Below are 23,117 nucleotides of genomic sequence, written 5' to 3'. Positions count from 1 at the left end.
GGCTATGTTCCAAACTTATTTATGAAACAAGTAGGTTACCCATAGTTTGTCAAGCCCTATCCTAAACTATTAAAAATAAATTACTAATCATAATATAAATGTTGTATGGAACATCTATTGTATTTTAAAAGCATATTTCAACATAGTGTTAGTAAGTTTTTTAAAAGTCCTCAAGGACTTAGCAGTACTACAAAAGGACACAATTAACACTGTCCAGTAGTTTCTCTGAGCTAAACAGATAATAAAGAGTTTAGTGGTGATTTAGTCACTGCTAAGTATGTCTGACTCTTGCAACCCCATGGATTGTAGCCTACCAGGCTTCTCTGTATTTCCTAGGCAAGAATCCTGGAATGCTGTTTCCTTCTCCAGGAGATCTTCCCAACCCAGGGATCTAACCTGCATTTCCTGCACTGCAGGTGGATTCTTTACCACTGAGCTACCAGGGAAGCCATCCCTTCACAAAAGTCTCAGTTTAAAAAAAAATTGTTAAGACTAGGAAAAAAAGCTTTTATCATATGCTACTGTTTTTGTCAAACAAAAGAAATTTCTTCTCCTGCCCTAGGACTTCTTTTTTCTTCTAAACTCAACTTGCACCAAAGATTATTTTTAGAAACATCATCAGTTTCTCTTACATTTGCTGTAAAAAATTTTTTAGAATTGAGTAGTGAAGAGTATACTTTTTTGGCTAAGGATGCTGCTGCTGCTAAGTCACTTCAGTTGCATCTGACTCTGTGTGACCCCATAGACGGCAGCCCACCAGGCTCCCCCATCCCTGGGATTCTCCAGGCAAGAACACTGGAGTGGGTTGCCATTTCCTTCTCCAATGCATGAAAGTGAAGTCGCTCAGTCATGTCTGACTCTTCGCGATCCCATGGACTGCAGCCTACCAGGCTCCTCCATCCATGGGATTTTCCAGGCAAGAGTACTGGAGTGGGTTGCCATTGCCTTCTCCGATGGCTAAGGATAAAAGCTCTTAAAATTTCAATACAAAAGTCATTTTTTCCCAAACTTTAACTTTCCTTGCACTGATGACTCTTTTATTAAAATATACCAAAAAAAAAACAATCTCAGAATGTTTAAAAAAATTTACCATGACACTGTAATACTCCTGCTAACTTCACCAATTACAAAAGATTAAGTGCTTGATTACACAGCAACCTGAAGAGCATTCAAAGTAACTAGTCAAAAGTGATAAGTAAAGAAGACCAAAAATCCACACTATGACTATGAAAATGAAAGAACTAGGTGATTAAAAAGATGGATTTTTGTCTTGGTTTTCATGATACCCTTGATACCTTGAAATTCTGTACAATGGAATGACCTGGAAGGTTTGTCAAAACAAGACTGCTGGGTCCCACCCCAGAGTTTATGATTCAGTAAGTCTAGGGTATGACCCAAGAATTCTTACTTCTTAACAACTTCCCAAACAATCTTGATGCTGCTGGTCTGGGGACCACATTTTGAGGACCACTGCCCTAAGGATGAGGATGATAAATATTTATCAGGAACTACACTCTTAAGAGCCCTTCACAGCACAGAGCTCCTGGCCGCCATTACCAATATTATCAGTTGGCAAATAAGGTGCAACTCCATTATTAACTCTGCCCTGCAAACTTCCACTTCATCTTTACCAAAGGATAATAAAAATTTGTCTTGGAAATCAATATTTAAGACAGTTCTGGCTGACAAATGCCAGAGTAATCATAATGAGAAAACATAATGAGAAATTTAAAATTTTTATTTAGGATATTGAAAGGTGTTCTTTCCATTTCTGCGTCTATGTCAATTTAAAAAGTGGGAGTTGCAACTATTTTTAAATATATAGTAAACCTTCATGCACTGCCAAATGTATCAGTCTTTTTTTACAAAGTTTACACACCTGCTGATGGCTTAACACTTATTATCTCAACTCCTTCTGGCAAATGCAACTCTTGGCTATAAACCATTTCTGAAGACAGAGTCAACTTGCTGGTACTCTGGAGATTTGCTCTGCAAGCCTGATACTTCTGTGAAAAGGGGGATAGGATCTTCTCTGGAGAAGAAGAATAATGTTCTTCTGGCTGCCAAGCTGCTTCAGATATTTTTGTATCTACTTTTTCATCTATAAAACATAAAAAAAGAACCAAAACACTGGGAGGGAACCCATATAAACATTAAAATTGCTAAATTTTATAATCCAAAACTGCCTTATAAAAGATAAAAATGTAAACATATTCCTATGATTCTTTAGGACAAGAAAACTGAGAAACTGTTTTTTCCTTAATTAACAATAAACTGCAATTATCCTGTCAATAAAAACAGCTTAAAAAAATATCCATCAATCTATATACACATACTTTGTTAATCTAAGTCTACTAATAGAAAAAAAAAAAAAAAAAACTCACCCAATGAGACAGGAATGGACTTTAAATGCAAATTCCACATGTGTAACAATGAACGGTTGTCTTGGGTGCACTCTATTACAATTAGGTAGAATTTTTCAGAAAATCCATTAGGTGAGCTGCCTGTTGGTATTAATGATATATTTCGCTATTAACATAGACAGCTACTAACATTTTAATACGAAAAATGAAAAATAAAGAACATTCTGTTGATATAAATAACCCTTTACATCCGTATTTATCATTTTCAGCTTCTTTCCATCAATGTATTTAAAGGTTACAAAAGCACTATAAGCATTTTTGCAAAGTTCAAAATTCTCAGGGAAAATGATAGAAGACTAAGAAAGCAGTGGCAAGAAATTAGACATTCAACATAAAGGCATAGAATTCAAAAAGGTACTTCTCAAAGGAGGAAAAAAATGGAAAAAGGGTAAAGAAATGATGTACAAGAAAATAAAAATAACCTGAAACAAATACAGAATGCAGTTATTATTATAATTTGAGTCTTGATGATCAACTTTTAGAGCAACAGTACACAGTGTACAGTTCCTTGGTAAGTAAAGTTATTTTTGAGTTTGGTTTGGTTCTGTAATCAAAATAACCAAGATATTATAGCTTTATTTTCCTGTTTTTCTTTATTTAAAATAACAGCTAATACTGGGAGGATAAATTTAATATCATTTTAAAAACTGCTTAATTATAAAAAAGTATTAATTAAAACCGCCTATATAATTTTAAGTTTGTAGCTAATGCTTTAAATTGTAGATTTTTAAAGGGTCAGGTGTCAATATCATTCAAATTATTAGGGCAGGACCCCTCCCATGCAAAGAGCACTCACACATTAATGATAAAGAAAATGTCTATGATACTTTTTTAAAAAACATAATTTATGTGAGTTCCCTGGCAATCCTGTGGTTAGGACTCTGCACTCTAACTGCCAAGGGCCTGGGTTTGATCCCTAGTTGAGGAACTAGGATCCTGCATGCCAGGTAGTATGGCTAAATATAGATTAATTAATTAAAGTATTTTAAAAAACCATAACTGACAAACTCCTTTAATTTTTTCATTATTATTGCCTTAAGAATAAAAAGATACTGATATTTATGACAAAAATTATCACAAATGTACATAGGAAAAATTTAAACTCAGACATGAAACATTGTGTCAACTTATCTTTATTAACTGCCTAACATACTGTACATTTTATATCTCATTACATAAAAAATTCTTCTTTACCTGCATCAGATAACATTCTGTCTTTTCCCAGTCTTTTCTTCTCAAGATTATTCAAAATGAAGTCTTCTTGAAAAACATGAAGCAGTTGGGTTTTTCTGCCTTGCTGAATATAAATAAATACCAACATAAGTTGACATACATATTATTTATTAATGCTAAGTGGCCAGAAAAATAATACTTACAAGTTTGGTAATGGGATCTAATGCAATAATGCATCCTGGCCTGGCTGTTGACTGTTGACTGACGATATTAAACACTTCACCAACATATTTCTGTTTTTGAAAAAATGGGTATTTCCTTTATTAAACAATTAAATTTAAAAAACAATAAAAAATGATGTAAAATTTGAGGCATAACAGACAAACAATAAATAAGTTCAGGTGAGACTAAATAAGTTCACAAGTCTCTTTTATTATAAACATTCTGGGATTTTTACCAGGCAATTACATAGGAATGAACAGAGTTATATAGCTCAGTTGGTACAGAGAAAAACAAAAGAAATGTTTGGTAATCGTTAAGGAGAAAAAGTATTTTATATTTTTAACTATGAAAGACTGACTTCAATCTCATGGAAATGTTCCAAGAATCGAAGCTTTTTAGCATTAACTTTGACAACAAAGCAAAATAAACAAGTTAACATACTATTTATAAACAGTGATTTCTTGAGCCACATCATCTCCTGACTGCTCTTGTCAAAGTCATATGGTTAAATTCAATCTTCATCATGCCTGATCTATCAGCATATGAATCTGTTATTTCTTCCTCCTAGAAATTTCTTCATTTTGGCTTTCTTTATACACCACACTCACCCCACCTTAACAATGGAATGCCCCAGGGTTCAATCTTCCTACCATTTCTACTTTCCAACTATAGCCTCTCCCTCAGAGATCTCATTCAGCATCACAGCTTTATATTCTAACAGGTACTTATTTTCTATGTTCAGACGAGGCCTCCCTCTAAACTCCAGACCCTAGCCTACTAGATCTCTTGGATATCAAACAAGCATTTCAAAATTAACATGTCTGAAGTTAGGCTCTTGAATCCTCCCTGCACCTCAAAACCTATTTACACATTCTTCACATCTCAAGGCAAACCTTGGGAGTTATCCTGTTTTTCTCACACAAACCCCATATCCAGTCCAATCCTTACAGTCAATGTTCAAAACACATCCCGATTTGACCAGTTCTTATCCTCTTTATCACCACACCACTTGCTACATTCTAACCACCTTTTACTCTTTCCTAAACTACTGTAATAGCTTCCTGAATTGGTCTCTCTGATAACACTTCTGCTTCCCATGTCTAATCTATATAGCAAACAGTGATATTTTAAAGCCTAAGTCAGATCATATCACTGTCATTCTTTCTACCAGTTTCTATGTCATTCAGAGTAAAATTCAAAGTAACTACAACGGCCTATGAGGTCTTTTACTGCAAAGGCCAGGCTAACTTTTTAACTTTATTTTTTATTACTTTCCATCTCATTTACCCTACACCAGCCACAACAGCCTCCTTGATGATCCTTACCTACCAAACATGCTCTGGTCTGAGGATCTTTACATTTGCTTTCCTGATATACTTTTCCCTCTAAATATCCACACAGGTAGCTCCTTCATCTCCTTTAGGTCTTTGCTCAAACTGTACCACTTCCGTGAGGCTTTCCCTGACCAGCACTTTACTTGGCACTCCCTACTACTTCTGCAACACTGTTCCTCTCCAAAGAATTTATTAATATATTTTGACCTTTTTTCTATATGCTTTCACTGAATATAAGCTGAGATTTTTGTCTGTTTTGTTCACATCTAAATTCCCAGCACTTAAAAACAATTCCTGAAAAATAGAAGACCCTCAAGAAATATGTTGCTAGTATAACACTGTATGCTTTAAAAAAAAAAAACTTTGTCTTCTGTAAAATAACTTAGGGGAAAACAAAACAAAACAAAAAAAGATAGGAGCAGACTACTGATAACCTGTGCAATTCTGTAACCAGAGCATTAACAGACATTAATTGGTAGTTGAGGAGACGGCTTGAATCTCCTAAACAACAAGCTCAGTATGGCTAAAAGTTATCTCGGGGCATACTTAAAAACACCGAAACCAAAAGAATGGAAATATTGGCTTGCTGAAGGTGCTGAGGCAATGGAGATGGGGGTTTGCCATCAGTTGGGAACAGAAGGAAGTGCCTTCTAATCTAAGACAAAAGCTTTGCAACTCCTGCCTGTAGTACAACCAAATTGAAAGTTTTTTTTCTCTTGATTAAGATTAAAATGCCACTCTTATTATTTCGGCTTCCCCTGTTCAGAAATAACCTACAGATGAACCAACATGATTCAGCAATATACTGTCAGAAGTCCCCATATATCTCTGAGCCAGGAAATACTATGGGACTTCCCTGGTGGCTCAGTGGTAAAGAATCTGCCTGCCAATGCAAGAGACATGGGTTTGATCCCTGGGTTGGGAAGATTCCCTGGAGAGGGAAATGGCAACCCACTCCAGTATTCCTGTCTAGAAATCCCACACACTGAGGAGCCCTGGTAGGCCACAGCCCATGAGCTTACAAAGGAGTCAGACATGACTTGCGGCTGAACAACAGAAGGAAATACTACATATTGTTGGACATTAGATTCTACTTTTGGAATGAATGAAAGACATGGTTTCTTTTTAAGGGACTGGGATCACTATAAGACTATCACTAAGACTATAATGTAAATGTGTAAAAAATAACTAAAAACACATTTAATTATAAATTTTATATTACAATCCTAGAAATTGCTCAGTAAGTATAAATTAACTATTTAAACACATCATATTTTATTCGTAGTTTCAAAAGTCATTTACTTACAGAAATTTCAGGATTGGAAAGCTCATATAGAAGCTTCTTGGCATCAATAACTGCTTCATATAATCTCAGATATTGTCCATCACTTGCTACAAAGCACGCACTAGGAGAGTTGCAATATGCACCTAGATGTATTTAAAAAACATTTAAAATTTAACCTTTAAGCAACAATGTCAGAAAATCTAAAGTTCTTAAGTAAAAATCAGAATGCTTACCTAGACAATAACTGGGAATAAGAGTGGGCAGCCATGCCACATTGGAAAATGCAGAAACGTGAAGAGAATTAATCCGGGCAAGCTCAGAAACACCTCCAGAGAAAGACAATGGCCCAACTGGATCAACTCTCCAAAGAATAAGCTCACTGTAAACTGCATTGGGATCCTGAAAGGCCATGTCAATAGTGCTTTTATTCTGTTGTGCCGAAGGACATTCTTCAATATTCACAGCATCATCAGGTTGCTTTTGGTTATCAACATCTGGTGTCCTTAATGCATTATGGTGCGACGTTGTCAGCAATAATGGTAATACTGAGTGACAAGCTAAATCATTAAGATGAAAGCGATGACCACAGTATCTGGATTTGTGGGAAATACTGAGAACTGTAGAAAAAGCAGATTCTTCGGCAAAACTGACAAGCCATTGATTCAGGGAGCCATCAGCATGCTTTGAAATCATCATAACATTAGGAGTAAAAATACTTAATTTTAAACTATTAGTTGATTTACTGTGACCAGAAGAGATAAGCATTGACGTGGAACGTGTCAGGCTGGAAGGTTTTTGTTTCCCTTGCTGAATAGCCAAGTCAACATTCTTGGTACAGGCATACATCACTATGCTTTTACAGAGAGAGTTTGCATCACCTGTAGGGAAAGCTACAGGAATTCTGGAAACAAAGGACACCTGGAATTAAGAATGTGAGCATCAGAAGGCATGAAATTATATAAAGAGGTTTTACAAAACAGTACCCATATTTAACAAAAAGCAGCTCTCCAGAGATCATAAAAATAATACCTGTACTTGACGAAACATACCAGGCTGGTATTCATCCAGCCAATCCACATGCCAAACCAGCAAAGAACCATCCATGGGATGAATACTGAATAGCATGTCTGCATTTTTACTCCATTCAGACAGAAGTACTTCAATCTGATGATCAATGGCAGATGATGGTAATGGCACAAAACTTGAATTTGGTACCAGTTTATCACCACCCAATTCCTTCTTTTCATGATTTATTTTCAGATCATCAACACTGTCATCAATCTCTATAAGCAAAAGAGTTCATGAACCATATAAATACAATCAAGCTACTACTATAAATTAAGAAATGCATTCTTAATCTATCTTTACAAATGCATTCAAAATGAAAAACATGTTTTCATATAAACAGGAAATGGGGTTCCCTTTAAAAATAATTTTGCTCCAGGAATATAAGGCCACTGGAGTTAACTCAGTAATCAGAAGGCCCAAAAGGCTGAGTCACTGGATTATCAGTAGAAGGACTAATACTGACTTGAAAATAGGTAAAAGGGGCACAAAGAGTCAGACAAAACTGAGTGACTAACACTTACTTACTTAAAGGGAGCATGAACTTGTAAAACACTCCTGTGGGGTGGGGGGCAACTTGGCAAAAGTTACTGAAATTTAAAAATGCTTACGCAATATGCTATTTCCCCATCTAGGGATCCACCCTATAGAAAAATTCACACAAAGATAAAGAGACGCATGATTTTACCATTATCAGTATATAGTGAGAAACAACTGAACTCAATTTAAATGTGTATCAACAAAGAAAACGCTTAAGTTTTCTCTTGAGTCTCCTGACTCAGGAGCTGTTAAAATTAATGAGCCAGAAAAGTGCCGAATACTGAATTTAAGCAAGCTACAGAACACTATGTTCATTTAAAAATGAAATCCCATAGTACAATTAAAAAGAAACTACCTTTATATATACTTGCATGAGCATAGAAAAAAATAAAATCTGGAAGAACACTCATCAAATTTAACAATATGGAAACTTTATACATGATGGTACTGTTTAATTTTTTTTTAAGGGGAACATGTAAACTTGTAATTTAGAAAACACTTGATTTCTCTCTCTCTACTTGACTGAGGCTGAATGAATAGAAGCTGAATGTAGGGCTTAAGCCCTAAGTGTACTGCTTCTCAAACTTTAATATACATACAACTCATCTGGGAATTTCACTAAATTGCAGATTCTTGTTTAGCAGCTCCAGGTGGAGCATGAGATTGTGCATTCCTAATAATGCCAATGCTACTAGTCTGCTACTATCTGCTGCTCAGATAGTCCTCTGAGCAGCAAGACCCTAGTGGCCCACAGAAGCGTAAGTATGGAGAATTCTAAATCCCTACATTACCATCAGGAAGTAAGACACTTGGAACAAAAACGTCTATACTGGATTATCATGAGCTAGTCCAAATGTGTACTATGCCACTGAAATCTGAAGGTTATTTCTAACAGTAGCTGTTGCTGTTAAGTCACTTCAGTCGTGTCCAACTCTGCGTGACCCCATAGACGTCAGCCCAAAAGGCTCTCCTGCCCCTGGGATTCTCCAGGCAAGAAAAGTGGAGTGGGTTGCCATTTGCTGGTGCTACGCTAATATAAAAATCTTCGCTATCTTAAACAAAACGTCATAGTTTTTACCCTTCTTAAAGCTTTACCTTCATCAGATTTTACATCTGCCTGATTAGAATCTTCTACACTGGTCTCAGAAGATGGTTGCTCAAAACTTTTTCTAAGTTGTTGTAAAAAGACTTCCATGGACAAAGAAAAATGCAACTCTTTATTGTTTAGCCAGTGTACCACAAAAGGTCCACTCTTCTCTTCATTTTCACTTAGACTCAGAGAGGTAATAGAAGGAAGAAGTGGAATGTCTACAAAGAACAAGAAAAAAATCAAAATTATAATTTCTATCATGCTAGCACATAAAACACATTTTATTTAATCTGTGAGACTCACAATATAATGGTTCCCACAATTATTACTAATTAAAAAACAGACTTAAATGGTGTATTTAATATACTTATTATAAAGGACAGAAAAGTATACATTCTAAGTCACATACCATAACTTACTTATATATACACACATGTATTTTTCTACAATTATAAAATGCTCTCATTAAGAAACCTATCTATAATTTGTAGACATGTTAATAGAATAGTGCTCTTAATTTATACAGAAACTCATTAGAAACATATTTTAACCTGATCTACCATTAAAAATGTCATCAAGTTGTCAAAGGACAAGTGATATGTTTACCTCAATAGCAACAACTTTCTTTTACTTAAGAGACTGACATATTAACTTTTTTCATGACCTACCTATCTAATCCTAAGATAGATACTGCAATAGATACTGTTTATTTATTAGCATCAAGATTGAAATCAGATAGTATGAAACTGAGGTTCCCTTCTTATATTCAAGAAAATCATTCAAGACAAGCCAACTCAGCTAAAAAACAAAACAAAATCTGATCCCTTGGTATTACTTTTGAAATCATTGCTAAGTGAAGTATATTGAAGTACAAATTCAGAGTAAATTGTAAAAAATGACAATTCTTACATAATAGAGGTAAAGAAAGATTTGTCTATTATTATTAAAGTCCAAATCTAAATCATGCTGGTGTCTGCTGAACAGTACAGGCTGGAATAGATTCAGGGAAGGTTCAGAACAAATCTGATTTTAAAAAATAGGAAATATAAATAATTTGAATTATTTGTTCAAACACTGTCTATTGCTGGACACCAACAGAAAGAGTATTATAGGGGATAAAGGAAAGAATAAATGAATCTTTTCCCCACCCCTTCTACTGGAAGTGGTTCTAAGAGTTGATGGATATTATCTAATTCAAGAGCTCTGTTTATAATTATATATTCATTAGTATAATTGTTTAATTAGTATTTATCTATCTCCTACCTGGTTATATGCTTCATATGAGCAATGATCAATAACGTCTTGATCATTATTGTATCTCCAGTTCCTACATGGCACTAAACACACAATAAAAGCCTTGAGGGGCTGAACTACCAATTGCACTGTTGCTAGGTGGATACACAATAGTGTTGGGGATTTAAACTGTCCCCAAGAAACTTCATGGGGAGGAATTTCTGATTTTCAACTTACAAATCAACCCAGAAGAGATAAGTAATCCTGAAGTAGATCACAGGCCTAGTTGTTAAGTACACAAATAAGGAGGGGCTTAGGCTGACTTTTAGCAGAAGCATTCTGGTTGAAAAGTAACCACATTTCCTTTGCCTGCTGACCTCACTCAAAAAATTTGGTAAAATCATTTCTTATGAGAAATAATCATGGAGAGGGTATAAGAGCTAGAATTAAGAGAACATAATATTATGAACTTCTCTCCTGTATCCATTTCTACTGAACATATATAAGTTCTGGCCTTGCAAAAAGGTCATTCTAACAGACCTAATTTAAGGCAAGAAAGTCTCCACAGAATCTAATATAGCTCCTAAAGTTATTATTTTTATTTGATTTTCCCTAAATGTATGAACTTTTCTTGGGGACCTACAATCTGAAGAAAGGTTTTAAGAGTTTTCCTTATTGTAAGGTAGTCAAGAAGATGCTACAGCCTTTTCTATTAAAGTGAGAATTCAAGCTTTCTTTATTCTCAAAATACTGTCTTTTACTCACAAAGACTTTTAAAATTATTCCACTGACCTCAGAGCTTCCTCTGGATACTATAAGCACTGACAATATTTTTTTGATAAGGTAATAATATAATTTTCAATAAAAAGCATTCAATATTCTCCCATTTACATTTTCTTGGCTCATGGATTCTTTTAGTGCTGGGACTGTTATTAACCAAATAAAACTGAAAAAAAAAAAAGGCAAATACCACAGGTATTATTCCTACCACAGGTATTTCTGAACTTTTAACTTATCAAAGCACTTCACACTTTGATTCAAGTAACTAATGGACTGTATTCATTCTATGTTTCTCGAAGAATGCAATACTGCAAATCCAGTGTGTTATATGTAAATAGGTTGTGCTTGATTTATGTTTAAGAATATCTCTGGACTTCCCTGGTGGTCCAGTGGCTAAGACTCTGCCCTTTCAATACAGAGGGCCTGGATTCAATCCCTGGTCAGGGAACTAGATCCTGCAGACCAAAACTGTTTTCATGCTGCAACAAAAACCTGGTGCAGCAAAATAAACAAACAAAAGAATATCTCAAAATACACAAAAATTCATTAGAGTGGTTACCTTCTGAGGAGGAAGACTAGGGTGGAATAGATATGAAGGGAGGTTAACTTTATATTTCCTGTACAGATGGTGTTTATTATGTGCAAATATTATTTTTAACTTTTTCCCAGCAATATTTTAAGGTTCTACCTTAAATGCCCAACTGTGACCACCTGGTTTTTAAACTAACATAAAATATTTACTATAATGATAAACACATCAGTCTTCAAATTCATAGATAAATCCAGGTATTCTAGATCTTTCAGTCTATCTCAAAGTACATATTTGACCACAACACAAGGTTTCTTAATTCTTCAGTTATAACTTCTACAATATTTCTGCCCTATTTCTGAAATGGCTCCAAAGATTAAGTACAAAACATACCAGTTTCATATGAACAACAATACAGTAATTATAATTCTGAGGTGTTGATTTTTTTGTTAAGTATTAGTTCAAATCTCAACTTTTGAATAAACCAATACAGAACATCTCAATGACTTACCACGATCTAAAATTACAGACCAAATCACAGCCTTAAGAACTAAACAAGTAAACAAAAACTCTTTCTATCATCAGTGAGCTGGCTATAATGAAAAGTTAGCTAAGAAAATCACCTACAATTTTTTACTTACTCAATAAGTATAGTATAACTTACTGGTCATAAAAATCAATCTACTTGATCTGAAAAACATTTTCTGAACAGCACTTTATTACCTGTGGCTGGGTTGATGCTGGCTGCAATATGAAAGTGGCAAAGTGCATTGGCATGCAGTGGAGCGTTCCTGTGAACGTGGTGAGGGTCTTGCTGGTGTGGCAGGTACCCAGTATGTGCTACAAGTGCAAGCGATCTCCGACCTCTGCGAAAAAATTTCTGATTTACCTATAAGAAGAAAAACAATGCAAAACAAAGTAAAACTAACATCTATTTTGTTATAAGCACATAAGTTATATAATGATTGTTAGATGCTATTTCAAGTAAGCCTATATGTACAAGTACTTTACAGTATTTTTGTACAACAAATGTGAAACATGAAATAAGCTTGACACTTTTAACTGCCTGACTCATCTTTAAACCATCACACAATATGTTAAATTTTGATTTAATATTTTCTTAATTTAAAAAAAAGTTTACCATGCATCTGTGGGAAATGATGTCCCTATTTATACAGTTCTCTTTGTATCCACAGGTTACTGACCACAAAGCACTGACTGATATTACCACCATTCATTAGGATGATATTTCATAGTTTACAAAGCACTTTCACTGCAATCACCTCATTTGATCCATGAGGCAGACAACGCCAATATTGCTATTCTCATCTTTCATACGATACAATACTTTATACAGAACACAACATCACCTGAAAGTGATTCCTAGTCAAGAACTTCTTTCAACTATTACTATATATAACCACTGATTGTCTCAGTGGTTGAGTCTCTATACAATACACACTTAATTATATTCTATGCCACTAGCAATACGATCTAAATTTGAGAAACAGTATTTCCATAATCATACAAAACATTCAAAGGTAAATCATTTTTAGGTCACTTTCTTATTTTCAAGGATCCATGTTACTAGTCTATGTTTAATTAGCCCCAACATCAAAAACTGACTTTAGTTTTGCCATACTATAGTAATTCATGTTCTTGGAGGTTTGAACGATAACAAACGTAGAACACAATCTGATAAAGTAATCATTCCTGTAATGACAGGACAAACACCCTAAGCCCTAAAGAAAGAAAAATAACACATTATTTTTACAGTCAAATTTCTGCATTCTCAGATCTTAATTTACTTTATATTATTTCAGCTAAGTATGATCATCCTTTTGATATCATCAGTTAACCTAAGGTTAACTTTGTAATTATAGGCAGTTTCATGCTAGACAAAAAAAAAAAATACTGAAAATTTTCTGAGAACTGATTTCCTAAGACATATATTTTTTCATAACTATCCATGATTTTGAATATTAAGATGAATGTTACAAAAAGGCCTTGTACAAAAGATATTAAAACATATAGGAAAAACATCTAACAAAAACACTTACATCTGAAGCATTCTGAACTCGTTCTTTACTGGAAACGTTTCTCTTGATGTTATTTGTTAAATTAATTGGTTCAGTCCAATGGTTGCAGTCACCTCCATAGAGCAAACAATCATTTGGTAAAAATGTCTCTACCCAAAGACGACATATGTTATCTTTGCAGCAAGTCAACAGTACATTACATACAGAAGCCCTAAGGAATAAAAGGATTTTAGAAGCGAAAACATAAATTTCCCACAGTATCATATTCCACAATGTTTCTATAATTATTTAAATGTACACAACTAAGGTATCAATGAAAAAAAGTCAGTATACATTTATGCAACATAGTCAAAACCATTAAAACTGAGTTGGGTGTTTGATTTCATCACTGCAAACGCTTGCTAATCCATTTATTTTCTGCCTAGAACTCAGTAGTTCCTGTTTCAGTAATCCAAGATTCTTACATCTAAAGAACAAAAACTGAGATCGTATCATACTCCCTCAGTTAATAACAAGGAAAAAACCTGACATCTTCTATTCAGATTTTCTGATTTATTCAGGGGATATTTATTTAAATTATTTCACAAGGCTTCATTTTTACTTCCTGTAAAGGTATATGCATACTTGTCACTAACAAGCTATAGTAACTAGTGCACTTACTGTGTCTTTGCCTAACATATAACAAAAGCAGTCAAGTGCGAAAACAGAAAAATCCGTTAAGTATTAGCCATCTCCTTCCTTAGTCATTTTTGACTTTCAGTGAATTTACTGTCTTGCCACCCCACAAAATAATAACAAAACAATTACATATATGTTAATAAATCCCATGTGCATCAAGAGCTCAAAAGCTGGAATTCTATTATTAAAGACTACCTTTCTATTGACTGACAGTCTTTGTTAACTCAGCAAAATTTTTTTTTAAGTTGCAATATCCTGTAATAGAAACTTATTCAAACATATCTAACTGATTAAAAAAGAAAAACCAGTAGAAGGTTTCTATCAAGTAACTTGATAAGTTAAAGAAAAAAAATTTTTTTTAATATTCTATAGTAGTCAGTTTTTAAAACATACCTATCTGATTAAAAAAAAAAAAAGCAAAGGGAGAACACCACATTCTGTCTTGGTAGCTCTCTCCAGATTCCTCCCCTGCTCTTACACCTGCCTCCCTGCCCCTCCCCTTCTATGTCTACTCCCCTACTTCTTTTTCATCTCCATCCACTCTCTGGGCTTCTCTGCCTCTGCCTTCTCCTACAATTCTCTACTTCTTAGCCTCTCCAAACCACCCTCCCTTTCCACCTCTCCTACCTCTCATTGGTACCCTCCTCCTAGGGCCTCTCCTTACCTTTCCAAACCCTCTGTTTCTCCTTCCTTTTCCCATCCTTATGCCTCTCCCTCCTCTTTTTCCTTCAATTTTCTTCCCCTTTTTTCTCTGTCTCCCGCTGACGTTTTCCTGCTCTCGTTCCCTCTGTTTCTCTCTAGTACATTTACATACACACAGGCAGTGGCAATAATATCAAATATAACAGAAACAGAAGAAAATACAAAAAGGCAATATGGAAAGTGCAAGGTTCATAGTGCCCCATCAGTAAATGGCAGAATGGGAGGCTTACAAAGAAAGAGCAGAAGATAGGAGACAAAAGAGTTGAACAGACAGCAATCAGGAGAGGCATATGAACTTAGACAAGACCAACAAAGCAAGCTAGAAAGGTGCACAACTCAGAAGCATGGACATGGTTTCGACCACAGATAATGTTTTTCAGAACACTAAACCTTTACAAATAGTGTAAACAGCTGGCTGGTAATATAAGCACGGCATAGAAGAAATATCGTGATGTATCTGAGGCATTGCTCAGGCCATATCTCCCTTTCTCACTTCTTCATCAAGGTACCTTATTCTCTCTTCAATAAGCACATCATATTCAGGTACAGCCCTCCCCCTCTACCCGAAAATGATATATACAGATGAATGACCTTATATAGGGCAACAGTATGATGGGTAAATGTCTGCAACAGTTGTCCTATCTTGAGGCAACAACAGGCTAAGATGGTTCTAAAACTAGTTATGTAAAACCAACTTCTGAAGGTTTTGTGGGGAAAATAACCAAACCTCCCAATCTGTCCTACATTCATCATTTTAATTAACAGGGAAGTGCCTGTATATGATCATTACAAGCACATCCCCATTTTTCCTCTTAAGATAGCAGACACTTAGTGTGAAGCATCATCATTTGGCTGAACATCTTAATTTTAAGATGCCGTAACAGAAAGGACAATGGTCTTTGATGGGATCTCTTTCACTCTCATGAGAAAGGATCAGCCTTCCTACTATAAATCTGCAGGCAGCTGGTGAAACAAACATGAAAACTAAAAGAACTAAAGGAAATTAGTTGGTTTTTTTAATAGATCCGAAAGTGAAATTCTGGAAACCTTGCCAAGGCGCCACAACTAACAGAAAAGTCTCGTTCTATACCACAGTTCTTTATGCTGTAGAATTTAGCTGATAAAAGAGATAAAATAAGTAGGCGGAAAAAATTAATGTTTTTTTTTCTGTCATAAAGTATTCCTAATGCCCCAGTTCAAGGTACCTGCCTCTGATGGTATCTTCCACTATGATCACTTTTGCCAACAGTGAGTGAACTGTATCAGAAGCAGATGTGACTGTCCTCTCTCAAAATATACAATATTTCATAATTCTCTTTTTTAGTATTCTGGTGCTCTAATTAGCTGCATGTGAAAATACCTGGAATATCGTCAGAACTCAACCTTCAGAATAATGTAAACTTCTGATAGTTCTAAAAGTTTGACAGTTTGTGAAGACAGCTGTTTTTACTTTACGCATGTCATAGCTCGGGGCTTCCCCAGTGGCTCAGCAGTAAAGAATACACCTGCAGTGCAGGAGCTGCTGCTGCTGCTGCCAAGTCACTTCAGTCATGTCCGACTCTGTGCGACCCCACAGACGGCAGCCCACCCAGGCTCCCCCGTCCCTGGGATTCTCCAGGCAAGAATATGAAGTGGGTTGCCATTTCCTTCTCCAGTGCATGAAAGTGAAAAGTGAAAGTGAAGTTGCTCAGTCGTGTCTGACTCTTTGCAACCCTGTGGACTGTACAGGAGACATGGGTTCAATCCCAGAGTTGGGAAGATGTCCTGGAGAAAGAAATGGCAACCCACTCCAGTATTCTTGCCTGGAAAATCCTATAGACAGAGGAGCCTAGTGGGCTACAGTCCATGGAGTCGCCAAGAGTCAGACACAACTGAGCACACACACGTCATGGCTCATTCTATTCTAGACACATATTTATACGTGTGAGCAATGGTCTCAGAAGTACTAAAGTAATAGTTCTCAAAGTGAAGGTGGCCTGAGGGTGCTTCTGCTAACAATATAGACTGTCCATACCACTCTCCTTTAGCTCAAAACTGTGAAACGTACTTCTAACAGAAGAACCATCTGTGTACCTAGAAGGTCCTACTTCAATGCTTTGTTAGACTAGAGGAGAGAGGTAAGAAAAATGGTAACTATCACACTACAAAATTGTTCAAAAGATCTAGGTATAACAATGATGTACGTATGCTGTTATACATACATTATATGTGGGTTTGTGTCCAAATCCATAGAATGTACAACACCAAGAGTGAATCACAATGTAAATTATGGACTTTAGGTGATAATAATGTGTTGATGTAAGCATCAACTGTAACAAATGTACCACTCTGGTGGAGGATGTTGACAAAGCAGGTGGTTGTGCATATGTGGGGAAAAGGGTTGTATGGAAAATCTCTGTACCTCCCCTCAACTTTGCTATAAACCTTAAACTGCTCTAAAAAGAATGTTTAATATGAAATAATTTTTTTAAAAAATCTTGGTTTACTCTGCTGGTTCAGAAGAGCAAAACTAAAGTTAACAGATGATCTAAGTATGCTATAATGGATCAGCTTAAGACATTCTCAGATGACAAAAAGATAAGGGAAAAACTGTATTGATCCATAGTGTGGCCAAATTGAAGATGGCCATGTGGAACAAAAAGGGATTTCTACCTACAATTAAGTAATACAATACCTCTGTAACTTACTGCTGCTGCTGCTGCTAAGTCACTTCAGTCATGTCCGACTCTGTGTGACCCCATTGACGGCAGCCCACCAGGCTTCCCTGTCCCTGGGATTCTCCAGGCAAGAACACTGGAGTGGGTTGCCATTTCCTTCTCCAATGCATGAAAGTGAAAAGTGAAAGTGAAGTCGCTCAGTAGTGTCCGACTCTAGTGACCCCATGGACTGCAGCCTACCAGGCTCCTCCATCCACAGGATTTTCTAGGCAAAAGTACTGGAGTGGGTGCCATTGCCTTCTCCGCTGTAACTTACTAAGTATATGCAAAAAGTCAACGGGATATCAAGTCTGACAAAGACTATAGGAAACAAATGAAGTACTAACAGGTTTATTTGTGCATGCATGTGTAGGTTAAATTAATATCTAGTTTAGGACATCATAATCTATTAGCCCATGTACTTTTCCTCAAAGATGCTGCAGGCAGTTAAAGAAATATTTGAAGTCTCATGGTATACACTCTCAATAAAGCTTGTATTTTTAGTTACAAAAAAAAAAAAAACACCAGTGGATACACATAGAAAGGGACAAGCTAAAGAGAGTGAAATATGAAAAAGTTGATGCAAATAGAAATTTGGAGAATGATTAAAGATGAAAGAACTGAAAGAAAAAGATGCACAACTCTTGTCACTTTAAGATATCTGAACTAGAGGTAAATTATCCTTTCACATGGCTCTCCTCTTAAGTATCATATATAGTTAACTCATAGCCAGAGGCTTGCAGTCCAGGAGCTATCTAGTACTACTTGAATCTTCATGGGCAAAAACCCTATAGCAATGGATTCTCAAAATGAGAAAAGCGGTCAAAGTCACAAAGATGACGTTCTCTTAATACATGGGAAAAATGACTAATCCACTGACCTAGGCATATATTTGCTTGTTTTACGCCAGGAAAATCCATTTACAGCTCGAGGATGGGCCAGATATACAAAAGAAAAGTCAGTTTCTCCTTCAGATTGTTTTTCTGAATTTTTATCTGGAGAGGTAACAGATGTCCGCCAGTTTTCTACATTATACCATACCTTTAAAAGACAGTCATCCTAAGAGGGTGGAAAAACAGAAACAGAAAAACATCCAGATCAGAATTAAAGGTTAAACCAAATACCAAAGGTAAGATTTTTCTTCCCAATTAAAGGAACATAGGGATTGGGCATGAAAAAATTAAGAAAATCTCTGATTCTGATACTTTTCTAACCAGCATTCCTTAACTGTTCTTTGAGAATTAAGGTATGTGAACGTGTGTATTTTGCAAAGGTTGGTTCAAGGAAAATGCTAGCTACTATTTGATATGGAAAATAAAGTCATTCAGGAAAGACCTAAAGATGAAGGGTTCATTTTCTCACTTAGCCAAATATTAAATAAGAAAGTATTACCATTAGTAGACTTCAAAATACTGCTAATTTTATAAAACAACATTTTTTATAGATTGTCGTATGAATGTTCAAAGAAAATGATATTAACTAGTTAGCAACTACCACCATACAAAATATTCTAAGCACAATCAAAATTGCATCTCCTAATCTGGGAAGGAAAGCAAGAATGAGAGATTAGCATGTACCAGGTTCTGGTCTTAAGCTACTAATTACATTCCTGACGCTGACTAAAGTTAATCAGATTAAACAGCCCTAGTTTTCTCCTAAAAAATTTTTAGGAGAAAATACCTCACCAAGAATTTAAGACATCTCATATTCTTAGTCTGCCGATTTGAGTCATGGGAAAAATAACTTCAGACTATTAGTTTTATGTAAAGTGCTCTGTGAACCAATGATTTAAAATAATTAAAATTTAAGGGAATTCACTATTCTGAAATCAACAGGTAATAACAAAGAAAAGTTAAAAATGTCCTTCTAGAAAGTCTGTAAATTCTTTTACTATAAATACAGTCTAATATAGCTGTCAGCTAGAAGATAACATAAATAACAGTTATAGTTTATTACTGACAGTATACTATATCCAAGACACTGTGCCACTTTACATACACTGTCTAAACTATGACCCATGACCTATGAGGTAGGTATTATTATCCTTAGTTTATACATCAGAAAACCAAGGCTCAAAGTGATTAACTACTTGCTCAAGATCAAAAAGTTGGTAAATGGCAAATTTATACCCAGATCTACCTTTGATTTAAGCTGTTTCAATTATATCATATTGCCCTTTAACATAATAATATTTAGCCAATTTTTGCTATTTAACATATTTAACAGAAAATGTTTGCAACTTAAATAATGAAGCAAGTTAAATTTTTTTGATATTTCAAAATACACCATAAACACAACTTGATAATAGTATTTTCACAAATTACCTTCCCAGCAGTGGCAAAAAATTCTCCATCTGGTGAAAATTTCATTAAATGAACTTGGGAAGCAGTTCTGTAAATTAAATAGACAAGGCATAATTTTCAAGGAAAATTAAATGAGAGAATGCAATATTATTTCTCTAAACTATATTCAGTAATCTGCTTCAAATACAAAATATAATAACAAGTTTGACACTCACTTTTAAGTATATCTCATAAATTAGAAATAGAAAATGTAATATTAAATACAAAAATTATTTTCAATGTAAAAATATCTATGCATAAGAATCATATAAGGAATGACTTGTCATTCTTTAAAGCTTAAGACAGAAGAGTCATAGGTCTCATTCCTTTAGAATATGAGAAAGAAAGGTTTCATTTTTTAACCTGGAAATCTAATTTTTGGAGCTATGGATGCTTACATTCCAACATACATTTATAAGAACAATAAATCAGTATTTTATAATGAATTCTGCCTTAAGGCAGCATTTGCACAGTTGAAGATTATGTGTGTGTTAATGAGAGACTTCCAATAATTATGGATTCAGCCTTCCAATTTCACCAACATACTTGGTGCATACTTGTCTCTCCTTCTTCAAGGAGTTTCAGTTCATTCCCCTCATCACCTTCCCTTCTGCCTTTCAGGAAATACTGATCTCAAGACATTTCTCACTATCGTTGCTTTCCTTTTCTTTATCCAAGTCCATGCTTAGATAAGAGTCACACTAAAATTATTTGTAAAGCAAGCCGAAGAGGAATGCCATCACAGTTCAATTTCAAATAAAAAAAACTTTTTACCCTGATTCTAATTAATACATAACAGAAAATAATAATATAAATGGGTGAAAAGAAGAAAATAAAATCATCTATAGCTTCACCAAAACCACAACACCCATTTCCATGCAAAATCACTAGTAACATGTTAATACATTGACTTCCAAATCTCTTTCCACTCTACCTCTCCATCTACTTTCTGTGGGAGGTTGTGGGGAAGAAGATGGAAACTGATGTCATATTTACAATTTGCTCTGTAATACATATTTTAAAATATGTCATGAACATTAAGTTCTGATACTTTGAAACTCCAATAGTTTGGGCACCTGATACGAAGAGCTGACTCCTTTGAAAAGACCCTGATGCTGGCAAAGATTGAGGGCAGGAGGAGAAGGGGATGACAGAGGATAAGATGGTTGGATGGCATCATCGATTCAATGGGCATGGATTTGGGTGGACTCTGGGAGTTGGTGATGGACAGGGAGGCTTGGCGTGCTGCAGTTCATGGGGTCACAAAGAGTCGGACACGACTGAGTGACTGAACTGAACTGAACATTAAGTGGTAGAATGAACATTTTTGAACACACGTTTTTACGTATCTGGTTAATCTTAAAGATATCTTTAAAACAAATAATTAAAAGTGCTTGGTCTTACACTGCTATATTTAAAATGGATAACCAACAAGAACCTACTATATGGCACATGGAACTCTGCTCAATGTTGTGTGGCAGCCTGGATGGGAGCAGGGAGAATGGATACATGTATTTGTATGGCTGAGTCCCTTCACTGTTCACCTGAAACTATCATAACATTGTTTGTTAATCAGCTATACCCCAATACAAAATAAAAAGTTAAAAAAAAAATGCCTGGTCTTCATGATTGTGACTGTGTTGCCCCTACAGTCTTTTCTTAAAGCAGTATCTAAAGGAATTCTTTTAAAAGGGAATCAGATTTCACGCTCTGCTCAAAACCCTCAACAGCTTCCCAACTCACTCAAAATTAAAATGCAAAAGCCTCACAATAACCTATAAGCTGCCTCCTGACTCTAATCATTTCCCCATCACTCCTCACTATGTTCACTTTCGTCCAGCCACAAGGTGACACACAGTTTTACCTCAGGGTCTTGCACTAGTTCCCTTCTCCAAAAGCTATGCACACATAACTTACTTCCTTCATGCCTATACTCAACGTCACCTCTACTCCTCTTCTCCTATCCTATCTATTCTATGTCGTACCTACTAGTCTTCATCTAACAGGTATAAGCAGATTTTTAAAATGAACCACAAATGAACTATAATCAGATTAAGCTCAACTTTTAAATGTATTCCAGTTAGTGTAATCTTCCGTTGTTCAGTTCAGTCGCTCAGTCGTGTCCGACTCTTTAGAACCCCATGAACTGCAGCATGCCAGGCCTCCCCTGTCCATTACCAACCCCCGGAGTTCACCCAAACTCATGTCCATTGAGTCGGTGATGCCATCCAACCATCTCATCCTCTGTCATCACCTTCTCCTCCTGCCCTCAATCTTTCCCAGCATCAGGGTCTTTTCAAATGAGTCAGCTCTTCCAGTTAGGTGGCCAAACTATTGGAGTTTCAGCTTCAACATCAGTGCTTCCAATAAACACCCAGGACTCATCTCCTTTAGGATGGACTGGTTGGATCTCCTTGCAGTCAAAGGGACTCTCAAGAGTCTTCAACACCACAGTTCAAAAGCATCAATTCTTCAGTGCTCAGCTTTCTTTATAGTCCAACTCTCACATCCATACATGACTATTGGAAAAACCATAGCCTTGACTAGACAAACATTTGTTGACAAAGTAATATCTCTGCTTTTTAATATGATGTCTAGGTTGGTCATAACTTTCCTTACAAGATGGCTGCAAAGACCATCTGCAGTGATTCTGGAGCCCAGAAAAATAAAGTCTGATACTGTTTCCCCATCTATTTGCCATGAAGTGATGGGACCGGATGCCATGATCTTAGTTTTCTGAATGTTGAGCTTTAAGCCAACTTTTTCACTCTCCACTTTCACTTTCATCAAGAGCCTCTTTAGTTCTTCTTAACCTTCTACCATAAGGGTGGTGTCATCTGAGTATCTGAGGTTATTGATATTTCTCCCGGCAATCTTGATTCCAGCTTGTACTTCTTCCAGCCCAACGTTTCTCATGATGTACTCTGCATATAAGTTAAATAAGCAGGGTGACAATATACAGCCTTGACGTACTCATTTTCCTATT

At 35.7% G+C, this 23,117-nt stretch overlaps 1 protein-coding gene across 6 annotated transcripts in view; it reads right to left on the bottom strand.

The window, feature by feature from the left end:
• DMXL1 (Dmx-like 1) overlaps window positions 1-23,117 on the bottom strand; it is a 126,632-nt gene that overhangs the window by 75,406 nt on the left and 28,109 nt on the right. For all 6 annotated transcript variants that reach the window (XM_010846597.1, XM_010846598.1, XM_010846599.1 and 3 more), the window contains 12 exons: window positions 20,114-20,180; window positions 18,670-18,848; window positions 13,735-13,924; window positions 12,398-12,563; window positions 9,138-9,350; window positions 7,467-7,720; window positions 6,671-7,355; window positions 6,459-6,580; window positions 3,800-3,889; window positions 3,618-3,720; window positions 2,385-2,504; window positions 1,880-2,101 (listed from right to left, as the gene is read on the bottom strand). In XM_010846597.1, coding sequence (XP_010844899.1) covers window positions 1,880-2,101; window positions 2,385-2,504; window positions 3,618-3,720; window positions 3,800-3,889; window positions 6,459-6,580; window positions 6,671-7,355; window positions 7,467-7,720; window positions 9,138-9,350; window positions 12,398-12,563; window positions 13,735-13,924; window positions 18,670-18,848; window positions 20,114-20,180 — 2,411 coding nt within the window. The remainder of the gene's footprint in view (window positions 1-1,879; window positions 2,102-2,384; window positions 2,505-3,617; window positions 3,721-3,799; window positions 3,890-6,458; window positions 6,581-6,670; window positions 7,356-7,466; window positions 7,721-9,137; window positions 9,351-12,397; window positions 12,564-13,734; window positions 13,925-18,669; window positions 18,849-20,113; window positions 20,181-23,117) is intronic.

Source organism: Bison bison, unplaced genomic scaffold (assembly GCF_000754665.1).
Source record: "Bison bison bison isolate TAMUID 2011002044 unplaced genomic scaffold, Bison_UMD1.0 scf7180017864238, whole genome shotgun sequence".
Taxonomy (NCBI): Eukaryota; Metazoa; Chordata; class Mammalia; order Artiodactyla; family Bovidae; genus Bison; species Bison bison.
This window is presented reverse-complemented; position numbering and strand designations above follow the sequence as displayed.